This window comes from Chinchilla lanigera, unplaced genomic scaffold, assembly GCF_000276665.1.
Source record: "Chinchilla lanigera isolate Chin_1 unplaced genomic scaffold, ChiLan1.0 scaffold00021, whole genome shotgun sequence".
Lineage (NCBI taxonomy): Eukaryota > Metazoa > Chordata > Mammalia > Rodentia > Chinchillidae > Chinchilla > Chinchilla lanigera.
Window position 1 is genome coordinate 29192930 of NW_004955422.1, and position 12530 is coordinate 29205459.

The 12530-nt window shown below is 37.4% G+C and overlaps 1 protein-coding gene and 1 long non-coding RNA gene across 12 annotated transcripts in view; one reads left to right on the forward strand and one right to left on the reverse strand.

Annotated features, from left to right (window-relative positions):
• Tpx2 (TPX2, microtubule-associated) overlaps positions 1-12530 on the reverse strand; it is a 63230-nt gene that overhangs the window by 22235 nt on the left and 28465 nt on the right. For 8 of the 10 annotated variants that reach the window (XM_005384888.2, XM_013514186.1, XM_013514187.1 and 5 more), the window contains 4 exons: positions 6446-6571; positions 4508-4636; positions 1615-1736; positions 402-553 (listed from right to left, as the gene is read on the reverse strand). In XM_005384888.2, coding sequence (XP_005384945.1) covers positions 402-553; positions 1615-1736; positions 4508-4636; positions 6446-6571 — 529 coding nt within the window. The remainder of the gene's footprint in view (positions 1-401; positions 554-1614; positions 1737-4507; positions 4637-6445; positions 6572-12530) is intronic. The other 2 variants (XM_005384891.2, XM_013514190.1) reach the window with 2 other exon arrangements.
• LOC106148484 overlaps positions 525-12530 on the forward strand; it is a 34404-nt gene continuing 22398 nt past the window's right edge. For both annotated transcript variants that reach the window (XR_001233976.1, XR_001233975.1), the window contains exons 1-2: positions 525-610; positions 4980-5051. This is a non-coding gene — a long non-coding RNA (uncharacterized LOC106148484). The remainder of the gene's footprint in view (positions 611-4979; positions 5052-12530) is intronic.

Below are 12530 nucleotides of genomic sequence, written 5' to 3' on the forward strand. Positions count from 1 at the left end.
GTTTTCCTGAGAAACTATTTTGTAGATAACAATATGTAAAACAATAACCATTGATAATTTCCTACCACTTTGTCTGTAATTTGGTAAGCCCCCCCATTATTATGTTATCCTTCTTTTACTCTTTAAAATTGGAAAAAAAAAAAGTGAGCTCATGGCCAACTTAAACTGTACAGTGAAACCCTCTCTCAAAAAGACAAAACAAACAAACCATATGCTTCTTAGCAACCCACTTTGTGGACCCTCTTCTGTCCCTCTCAGGCAAAAGCTTTCTCTCAAATTCCTCCTACTCTTAAAAAAAAATATGTTTCTTTCAACTAAACTATACTGTAATTAGTAACCACAACTGCCATACCTGAAATCTGAATTAGCAACAACAATATTCATCTACCCTATCAACTTACAGGAGATGGGGGATGCTTTCGCAGTTCAGCTGTAAAGTTTACTTCCTTATACTCCTCTTGGTTCTTAGGATGTTGTTTGATTCGCTCATCTGTGCAGAAGTGAAAGTCAACTGCTTTGGTTACCTGGCTCACTGATTTCTTCACTGGTTGCCCTGAGGAACAAAAAGAGACATAAAGAAAACATTAAGAATAGAGAACATCAGCACCAGGTATGGGGGCGCACACCCGTAATCCCAGCACTTAGGCTAAGGCAGGAGAACCACCACAAGTACAAGGCCAGTATGGGGTACACAATGAGTTTAAGGCCAGGCTGAACTACACAGCAAGACCATGTCTCAAAAAAGCAGGGGGATGGGAATAGAGAATATCAATAAATCCCATTTTTTACTCTATCCTTTCACTATTTCAACTACCATGGTTCTAACTGTTCACTACCTACCTATATGTAACCCAAAGGAGTCCTCTGAGATTCTAACACATGTGACATATTCATTGGCTCTTTTTAGGTTTGAAGCCCTATAGTCAGATGCAAATAAAAGAGATACAACAGGGAAGATGAATCCCATTTCCCAGATGTAGTCGCAGGTTTGGAGTCAGTGGGATACCTCTGACAGGAAAAGCTCTAGACTGACTGTGTGTGTGGTACTAGAGATCAAACCCAGGGCCTCACACATGCTAGTCAAGCACTCTACCACTGTGCTACACTGCTAGCCCTTATGTAATTACTTTAAAAGAAACCTTAACTCAGCATCTCTAAAAGGAAAATGAAATCCTATCATCTCCAGGGGTGCTTTTCAACCCATTAAGAAGGACTTTATACCTTTGACTCTGTCAATAACCCTATGCCAGAGTAAAAAGAGAACTGCGACCCCTCCCCTCAGGCATACTTCTCAGTGCAACTGGCTGGAATCAGCCCTCCTTTCCTGTCTTTAGAATAAAAGAGAATAGATAACAACAATAAGTTGGTTTATCTTCTGTTCCATCCCATCTAGTTCCTTCTTTTTCTGGTAAAAAGAGGAAGAATAACATGCTGTAAGGGCCAATGTAGGTAAAATGGGAATAATCGCTGGGATATAAAGGAGACCCATATCCAGTCTTTTAAGTAAGCAATTATTTTTCTGCTGACTACTGAGAAATTCCTCTTGCAGAGAACCAAGAAACCCCGAGATTATACGAAGCACCCTCATAAAATGCTCAGCAGAGCCCCGCTGACCTGCTCCTGCAAGAGCAAGTTTCTTGAACTCTTCGTTCTTTCTCCGCATTGCTGCCACCTCTTGCTGCATTTTCATGCTCTTCTCCAACTCCTGCTCCTCAGTACTTTTGAGAACCTTTTGCCTAAAGGGCAAATCAGTAAAACAAATTGGAGAGAAGAAAGGGATTCAATGATTCAAGAGAATCTAAAGGCATTCTACAGACTATGTTTTTAATCTATGACAAAATAACCATCAAAACAAAACAAAACAAAACCCAAAAAGTATTATCTAATGAACAATACTGCTTAATAACACTATAAACAAATGTAAAATCAACACGCATACCAAATATTTTATACCAAAATAATGAAAACTTTTAAAAATAGCTAAAACAGACTGTAAAAGATACTCCAAAGATCCACAATCTCATTATGTAATGATTTAGTTTTTATTACACATGAAAAATCTAATTTTTAAAAAAATCTAATTTAAAAGAAACAGTAAAAATTGGCATGGTGGCATAGGCCTATAACCCCTAGCACTCTGAGAGGCTAAGGCAGGAGAACTGCAAATTTCAAGCCCAGCCTGAAAAATGTATACACTCAGGAGATTCTGTCTCAAAATAAAAAATAAAAATTTAGGGGCCGGAGATATAGCTCAGTGGCACAAGCACCTGCCTGGCAAGCACAAGGCCCTGAGTTCAATTCCTGGCACCAAAAAATAAAAAATAAAAATAAAAATTTAAAAGTAGGAGAAGATGGACCTGGAGTATAGCTCAGTGGCACAGTGCCTGCCTGGCAAGCACGAGGTCCTAAGTTCGATTCCCACTACCAAAAAATAAAAAAGAAGACGCTGGGAATACAGCTCAGTGTAAAGGCCTCGAGTTAAATCTCCAGTACAAAAGGAAGAAAGGATGAAAGAAAAAAAGGGAATGGGAAGAGAAGACAAGGGGAGGGGTAAGGAAATGCAGGGATAGGCAGAAGGAGGGGTGGGGGGGGAGATGAGGAGAGGAGGAAGAAAAATAAAGCTGGGGTAGTTCCCTGGTAGAGTGCTTGATTAGCAAGCACAAGTTCCTAGGTTTGATCCCCAGCACTCCAAAACAGTAAGAATGGTGAGTAACAAAAGAATGGGGAAAATATTTACTGGAAATATGGAAGTAGTGCAAACAAGGTAGAACACAAGACAGACTTAGAAGTCAAATGCCAATTCTGCCTTTTTTTTTTTTTTTTTGGTCTATACAGACTTGAGAAAACTATTTAATCTGTCTTAGCCTATTTTCTCCACTGAAAGTTAAAGCACAGAAAATTCATGCTTACCGAATATTTATGACTATTAAATCAGGTGGTTCTGAAGTGGTTGACTATGTTTAAATTCAACACACAGTGGCCATTCTTAGTAGTAAGAATATCACTAAGACCACTTAAAGAAAAGAGACAATTCACTAAAAGGAAATATGCAGATGTTTACAATAACAGTAACAGTAATACAATAAGTCAGCAAATAAGTCTTAAAATAATTTGATGCTGGGGATAGAAAGAAAAAAGAGACGATAGTTAAAAGGCTATGAAAAAGTCAGACAAAAGAATCTTAAGTGTTTATTTAAGATCTATTACACAGCATAGTAATATAGTAATAACACTGTATTGCAAATTTCAAAATTACTAAGAGCGAATTTCAGTTGTTCCCTCCATAAAAAATGTTGAGTATTGGTAATGCTAGACATACTACCTTCATTTAATTATTCTATATTGTTGTTAAAAGTCATAACATTACTCTGTATCACATAAAAATATACAATAAGTGTCAATTTATAAAATTTAAAAACTAATTTGATGCCATCAATATTGTACCAGTTTTAAAAAGGACTGGGTGTATGGCTTGGTGAGAATCTGCTTGCTTAACACAGGTTCAATCCCCAGTACCAGGAGAAAAAAATTAAAAACCTTTGTAGGGTGTGGTGGCATATGCCTGTAATTCTAGCTCTCAGGAGGTTTTGGCAGGATCACAAGCCTGGGTTACATAGCAAATTCAAGGCTAAACAGGACTGTCTCAAAAAACCAAATACCAAAAAAAAGTTAAAGAAAAAGAAAAAGAAAGAGAAAAAAAAAAAAAAAACCAGCAGGCATGGTGGTGCACACCTATAATTCCAGCACTCAGGAAGCTGAGGCAGGTGGACTGCCATGAGTTCAAGGCCAGGCTGAAGTACACAGTGAGTCCCTGCCTCAGACAGATGGTAGGAAATACTCATTCAAAGCCAACAGCAGTATAAATTTGTACTTTAATTTCAGAAATTAAAGTAGCAACAATATCACACCCACAAAATCATGAGACACTTTGATCAAAGAATCTCTTTATCCTAAGGAGATTCCTCAAAGAAATGGCTTTGCCAATAAAGCTGGTTCATTGATTACTGTATAATCACTGATTATGATGAAAAACCAGGAACTACACTACAATTGAAAATGATTAAATACAATTTTGATAAAATATTAAAATGCCAAAAAAGTACAAACATAAAGATATGCAGCAGTACAGGAAAACAGACATCTTCTGCCAAGTGACTAAGCAGAATCAAACATTGTTCATTAACTAATTGTGGAAATATGTATATATAAGTAAAGGCCAAAGGGAGCTTTTTAAAATGTGAAAATATCAGAAAGTTTAAAAAAACATAAACTTCAATTTAGATAGAAGAACCTTCATTAACTTTTCCTTTTATATTTAAATAATGTATTTTCGCATTATTTAGGGTTTCAGCAGCACCTAGAATACTGGTAGCAGTTCACCTATCATGAACACAGCATTAGGGATTTCCCCAAGTTTCAGGTACACTAATGTGACTGCAAATGTACCCACTCATAATTGTAATTGTACTCTGTTCACTCTTAGTTTAACCTGGGAAAGAAAACTTACTTTATAATTGGTACATGAGGCACAGTACATCTGCCCTTGGCTTTCTCTGGGGAACATTTATTCTTTTTGGAAGTATCTTGAGCATCATTGCCCTTTTCCTCTTCCTCTGGCTTTTTTCTGTTTTGAGAACTTGAGTTTAAAAGGTCAAAAAATATACACTCAATTCCGTAATGCATATTTCACATTACCCTTCCTCCCCAAATCTGCCAATATGGCTCAGATATTCTCATTTTTAGGATAATAAACATACTCTAATCACAAATTGTTTCCAATAATACCATTAGATCATTACACGAACCATGTCCAAATGAGGCCCATGGTTTAGACATGCATAGCTTGCTTAGGCTACATTAGGTGAGGAAGAATTATCTTGGGTTGTACACAAAAATATTGTTAATGTACATTAAGTTTAAACAAACTTCCTTTATAAAAATACACTTTTTATTATAACATAGGCATGTTTGACATGCAGGCTGCAAGCTGCAGATTCCTGGATAGCAATGTCTCCAGTGAGTAAACTGTGAGAAAGTCAACAGAGGTCAAGGTAAGCACTGGCCAGTGGTGAGAAACGATTCTATCTGCTCATCATCAAAGAACAAAACAGTGACCAGGGATTTAGCTCAGCAGCACAGCATCTGCCTGGCAAGCATGAGGTCATGGGTTCGACTTCCAGTACAAAAAAGGAAGAAAACAGCAGACAGTAGTTACTTCCTGTTATCCATTCCATCTCATTCTTATTAGGAAGAGCAGCAATATACCAAGCTACAAGTAAGTACTGTACTTATTCTGACAGTCTCTACTGCCACTGGGGAGCCCAAAGGACAGCTTGAGCAACTAAGATGTAATTTAAGTGCTTTTGAGAAAGATTTCACTTTTTTTTGAGACAGGGCCTCACTACGTAGCCCAGGCTGGCCTCGAACTCACAGTGATCCTCCTATCTCAGCCTTCTAGGTGCTGGGATTACAGAGGTACACTACCATAGCCAGTGATTTCACTTTCTTGATGTGAATGCTACACTTTCTTCATCAGACACTCATTTTTCTCTTGAATATGGATGCTCTGCCTATAGATAGAGCAGTTATCTTGTGACAGTGAATCAGAAGTCAAACAAAGCCAGGCATGGTGGCACATGCCTATAATCCCACCATTTGGGGTGCTGAGACAGGAGGAGAGACATGAGCTGGAGGCCAGCCTGGGCTACATAGTGAGTTCAAGGCCAGCCTGGACTACATAGCAAGATCCTGTCTCAAACAAAACAAAACAAAACAAAACAAAACAAGCCAAAGGAAACAACTAAGAAAAGCAATAGAGCAGCTATCTTGAGCAACAAGTATTTAAAAAAACAAAAACAAAAACAAAAAACTAAGTATCACAGATGACAGCTTGACATCATTCAGCAACTGAACCAAAGCAAGCAGTAAACTATGTGTAAACTTCTATGAAGCAAAACAAGTCACTATTATTTAAACACTCTAGTTGAATACTATTTGCCACAAAGAATTCCTAACTGATAAAAATAGGAAAAAAATGCCATATATTGGCTTGTCCTTAGCCACAAAAGTAAACTGGGCTATGTTAACTAAAGTGAGTCACCCTCCACGACACAGGTAATAATTCCACTCATTGTGGTCACAGCTTAAGGAGTTTCCCGAGCCTCAGGTGCACCAGACTGAAGATGTACCCACTTGTAATTCTACTCAGTTCACTCAAAAATTTTAATTCCGGAAAGAAATTTAACTTACAGGTGGTATACAAAGCACAGTATATCTGTCCTTGGCAATAAGAAGTGTGTCGATTAGCTGGAAGAAGTGGTGTACCCTGTAATCTGAGCACTTGGGAGGCTTCGGCAAAAGTATTGGCCTGAGCTCAAGGCCAGCCTAGGCTACACAATGAAACCCTGCCTCCCCACCACCAAAAAAAAAAGTTGTGTCTACTTACACTCTCATTTTTTTAGAAGGCGGAATGTCACTGATTATAGAAGTGGCACATCTCTTTGCTTTCATGGGAACATGGTGTTTGTCTTTCTTCTTCAAATCCTTCTGAGCAGAGAGTCTAAGAGATCTCCTATGGTAGAAACATTATTAAAATTTTCAGCAATAATGAACACATCTACAATAAATATGTAAATTTCTTCAGAAATGTGGAAGTATAACAAACTACAAAGAGCTATGAAAAATTTAGTGTGAGGGGGAGGGGAAATAAAGAGAATTGAGATGCATTATGCACATGTACCAACTCCCCACAATGAATATAATCATTATGTACCACAAGCATGTACTTAATAATATTCTTAAAAGCTTTAAAAATGCAGTTATTATCTACACTCTTAAAATCTAATCTCTTGGGGCTACAGGGATATATATAGCTCAGCAGCTCAGCACCTGCCTGGCAAGTGCAAGGTCCTGAGCTCAATTCCTGGTACCAAAATAATAATCTATTCTCTTGCTGATAGTTTCTGAAATTCAAAAACAGCATTTGAAAATTAGACCACAATAAAGGTAATTTAAAAACACAAAAAAGAAAATAGAGTCAGGGCCGGGCATGGTGGCACAGGCCTATAATCCTAGCACTCGGGAAGACTGTTCCGAGTTCGAGACCAGCCTGGGCTACAGAGTGAGCTCAAGGCCAGCCTGAACACAGCAAGATCCTGTCTCAAAAAAACAAAGAAAGAAAATAGAGTGGGGCACAGTAAGGCAGGCCTATGGTCTCAGCTACTCAGGAGGCTGAGGGAGGAGGACTGATGTGAGTTTGAGGCCAGCCTGGGCTACACAGAGAGCTCAAGGCCAGCCTACACTATATAGTGAGACCCTGTCTTATTCATTCATTCATTCATAAATAAATAAAATAAATAAATAAATCTATCTCTTGATCCATTAACATGGTATGTCCTTCCAGTTATTTAGATCCTGTTTAATTTCTCAACACTTTCTGAGTAAAAGTCCTTAACAGTGTAACACATTAAACAGGTTCAAAATGGTTAGAACCAAAAGTGTTTCAGATTTCAGAGTTTTTCAGTGTTTGGAATATTTGCATAAGACTTTACCAGTTGAGCACCCCTACCCTGAAAATCTGAAATCTGAAATGCTCCAAAACTTTGAGTGTTGTATCACTGCTCACCTTTCAGATTTGGAAGCATTTCTGACTTCTGAACAGGAATGCTCAAGGCTGGGGATATAGCTCAGTGGCACAAGCACCTGCCTGGCAAGTGTAAGGTCCTGAGTTCGATTCCCAATACCAAAAAAAAAAAAGCTCAACCTCAGTTTTTTTTTTGTTTTTTTGAGATAGGGTCTTGCTCTGTCCCAGGCTGGCCTTGAACTCACAGTAATCTACCTACTTCAGCCTCCCAAGTGCTGGGACTATAGGCATGTGCCACCATGCCCAGCTTTAAATCTTTATTATGGAGAATTTCAAAATATTTGAAAATGAAGAAAATATAATGAATGGCTAGATGTTCATTAGTCAGACTCAAATATTATAAATTCATAGCCAATATTGTATCTATTTCCCCCACTCACTCCCCTATATTTTGAACCAAATCCGAACATTTCATTTTTAACCTGTAAAAGTTAATCTCTAAGAGAAAACATTCACTAAAAAACATGTATGTAGTACAGAAGGAATTTAAGACAAATCATCATGCAAATTATTATAAAATATAGATAACATACAGACGTAACTATTTGAAGGCACTGCAAAGTAACCAAAAGCATACAGGAAACAGGAACATTTATATACGAAAACCAGCAGCTGCAAAGTCCCCAAACACAGCAGCTCCAACAGCATAAAACTAGTCGCACGGATGGAGATGATAGAAGACAGAAATCATGGCCAAAAGAGCATTTGGATATTTAAAGAGAAAATCCTGAAAGTTTAGACACACAAAATATGATAGCAAAACCTGAACAAAAACTGCACAAATCCCTGCTTGGCTGCTACATTATTAGTGCCTAGGAGAAACTGAGGGGACAAACAAAAAAGGCAGGTAGAACTTAGTGAGGTGTCCTCTAAAAAAGGTAACTGTGCTGAGTAAGACTGGTAAAGTTGCTGTTTTGTGCTAAGTGAATTCCTCAACCTGTCTATAGGCTGCGTAACCCTTGTCAGAAATGAGCTTGGGTTTTAGATTGGCAGACTTTGGAATATTTGCATCTACATGAGTAGCACTGAGGACGGGACCCATCTCTAAGCAACATGATTATTTATGCTTTGTATATACTTTTCTGGGGGGAAGGGATGCTGGGGATTAATTTCAGGACCTCATATGAGCTAAGCACATACTAACCCCCTGAGCTAACCCCTAATCCCTCATGTTCACTTTACATATAGCCTATAGGTAATTTTATGTACTTTCATAATTTTGTGCATGAAACAAAGTTTCATGGTATAGAACTTTCCAGTTATAGAGTTATATCCGTACTCAGAATGGTTCAGATTTTCAGATTAAGGATGCTCAACCTAAATGGATTAAGCATTTTTAACCTAAATATATTTTCAGATTATGGTAGCACAATACTTAAGTCTCCTAGTTTGAGGTATCCTTAGACAAATCTTGGGCCTGGCAAAACCCCTAGAATTTTTAATGAAAAATATCTGAGTACTAACTGTACTCAAAGTCATGACTGATCATTAACCTATACAGGTACAGGAAAGACTCCAAGAAGCCAATTACAAAGCAGCAGCTAGAAGCTTTTAAAACAAACAAACCTGGGCAGAAATCAACTGCTTCACAAATGAAGGACAACAGTTTGCATTAGAATCCAAGCAAATTAAATACCTGCTGACCAAGACCCTCATCATCATCTTCAGAAGAATACAACTGAACCCAGAGTTGCTAAAATGTAATTTTCAAGTCTAACTTTAAACCATTAAAGACATGCAAAAAATGAGGGACTCTACCACAAAGAAATGGAACATAGGTTTTTAAGTGGGCCTAGACATCAGTTGTGCCAAAGATTTCAGTAATGTTATTGCAAGTATGTTCAAAGAATTAAAGGAAAATTATTGCCTTAATGAGTAACCAACTAGAGATTCTCAATAGAGAAATGGAAACCATAAAGGAACCAAACAGAAAATACATTAAACAGGCAAACAGCAGACTGGAGACAGCAAAAGAATGAATCAGTGAGGCTGGGCATGATAGTGCATAATTATAATCCCAGAAGGCTGAGGAAGGAGCATCACAAATTTGAGCTCAGACTGGGCAACTTAGCAACTTAGAAAGACTCTGTCTCAAAACAATAGGTTTTTAAAAAATGACTGGGATATAGCTCAGTGCAGAAGCCTTGGCTTCAATCCTAGAACTGCAAGAAAGAAAGAAAGAGACAGACAGACACAGAGACAGAGACAGACAGACACAGAGACAGAGACAGACAGAGACAGAGACAGACAGAAGAGAAAGAGAAAGGGACAAGGAGAAAGCAAGAAAGGAAAGGAAGGGGTAAACTTAAACCAGATGTGGTGGCACATGCCCATAATCCCAGCATTTGGAAGACTGAAGCAGGAGAATCACAGGGAGTTCGAGGTCAGTCTAGGTTACATAGTGAGTTCAAAACCAGCCTAGAATCCATACTGAGATCTTGTCTCAAAACAATAGATGAATTTAAAGATAAACTAAATGAACCATCCAAAAAGAAGGGGAAAAAAGAAGGAAAAATAAAGACTTAAAGTCCTATAAAACAGTCCCATGTATAAGTAACTGGAGGTAGGCATAGTGGTGCATGCCTATAACCCCAGCACTTGGGAAGCTGAGGCAGGATTGCTTTGAGTTCAAAAACAACCTAAGCTAGTGAGTTCAAGGCCAACTTGAATACAGCAAGACCCTGTCTCAAAAAACCAAACAAAATATAAAACAAGTAATTGGAGGCCCAGATGAAAAGGAAAGAGAAAAAGGGAAATAAAAATATTTGAAGAGTGGGGGAAAAAAATCGCAAGTGTGGTTAAAAAAAGAAATATTAACATGTAAAAAAGCCAATGAACCTCACCAAGCAGATATTTCAAAAGAAAACTACATCTTATAACATTATGGTGAAACTTCTGAAAGTCAAAGATAAAGCAGTGCTCTTAAAAGCAACAAGGAAACAGCACATTATAAAGAAAGAAGGAAAGGTGGCAGGATCAGTATCTGACTTCACAGAAGAAAAAAAACTGAAAGACAATGGAATGACACTGTCAAAATGCTAGGAAAAAAAAAAACAGCACGTGCCTATAATCCCAGCACTCAGGAAGCCAAGGCAGAAGGATCACTGCGAGTTCAAGGCCAGCCTGGGTGACATAGTGAGTTCAAAGCTAGCCTAAACTACATGGCGAGACCCTGTCTCAAAAATAAATAAATAAATAAATAAATAAATAATCATTTTAAATAATTAAAATGTCAAGTTCATACAACAGAGTATTATTCAGCCATAAAAAGAAATAAAGTAGCTAGGCATGGTGGCACACACCTATAATCCCAGCACTTGGGAAGCTGAGGCAGGAGGACCTGGCAGAAGGGTTCAAGGCCAGCCTGGGTTACAGAGTGAGACTCTGTCTCAAAAAGCAACCACCCTGCCACAAAAAAAGAAAAGTAAAGAAAGTACTGATATGTGCAACAACATGGAAGAATCTCAAAAAGCATTATGCTAAGAGACCAGATGCAGTAGGTGTTATATTGGCTGGGCATTGTGGTACATGCCTGTATAATCCCAGTCCTTGCACTTGGGGGGCTGAAGCAAGAAAATCAAGAGTTTAAGGTCAGCCTGGCCTACACAGTGAGACTCTGTCTTAAAAAAAGAAAAAATGTCACATTTATGATTCCATTTCTATAAAATATCTACAACACATAAGTCTATAACTCAGAAAGCAATTCCATGAGAGAGAAGGGAATGGGGGGTAAAGTAAATGCTTACTGAACATAAGATCTTCTTTTGGGGTAAAAAAAAATGTTTTGGAACTAGAATGAAACGACAGCTTCACAACACTGTAAATACACTAACTCTGAATTGTTCACTTTAAAATGCCTAACTTTGGGTTGGTAATAGAGCTTAGTAGTAGTGTGCTTGCTGGGGCCGAAAGTACAGCTCAGTGGAATTGCGCCTGTCTGGCAAACATGAGGTCTGGCGTTCGACTCCTGGTACTGAGAAGAAAAAGAAAAGAAAACCAAGTACTGCACTTGCCTAGCATGTCTAAAGACACAGGCTTGATTTCCTGCACTACAATAAGTAAATAAATTTATAATTAATAAGATGGCTGACTTTATGTTACATAAGTTTCATGTTAATAAAATAAGATAAAGATGAAATAAAGACATTTTCATATAAAACCTGAGAGACTATCTCCAGCAGACCTGCAGACTATAAGAAATGCTAATAAAAGTTCTTCAGGCTGAAAGAAAAGGACATCAGATGACAATGTGGATTCATAGGAAGTAAAGTGTATCAGAAATTATAAAATATGTGGACTTATACATATTATTACTAATTTCTTTAAAAGCCATATGACTACTTAAAGTAGTACAGAGAAAGGGTAGGGGGGGTAGCTATACTTTTTCAACATTCCTATAATCCTACCCAAAGAAATTAATTCAATACTGACTTTGAAAAAGTGTGAAAAGTTAAAACATACACATTGTAATCTCTGGAAAAATTATCTAGAAAAAAAAAGCAGAAAGAATATAGTTATATATACAGTTTAAATATATATTGTTTAAAAGCCAACAGATGAATTAAAAATAAAATAAAAATTAAAATACTAAAAAAAAAACCATTTGAATGAGGATACAGCTGAGTGGTAGAACATTTGCCTACTAGCATGCCAAGGCCCTGGGTTCAATCCCCACTACTGTAAAATAAACATTTGAAGGATACCAAACAGGAAAGGAAAAAACCAAACAATAACAACAAAAAATAGATGAGATGAATAAAAAATCAAGATCAAAATGACAGAAATAATCTAATAAAATTTTTAAAAATAATAATCTTGCAAAATTAGTAATCATAGGACAGGAATAATAAAAATTATAAACATTCTAGGCAAAATTCAAAGACTGTTA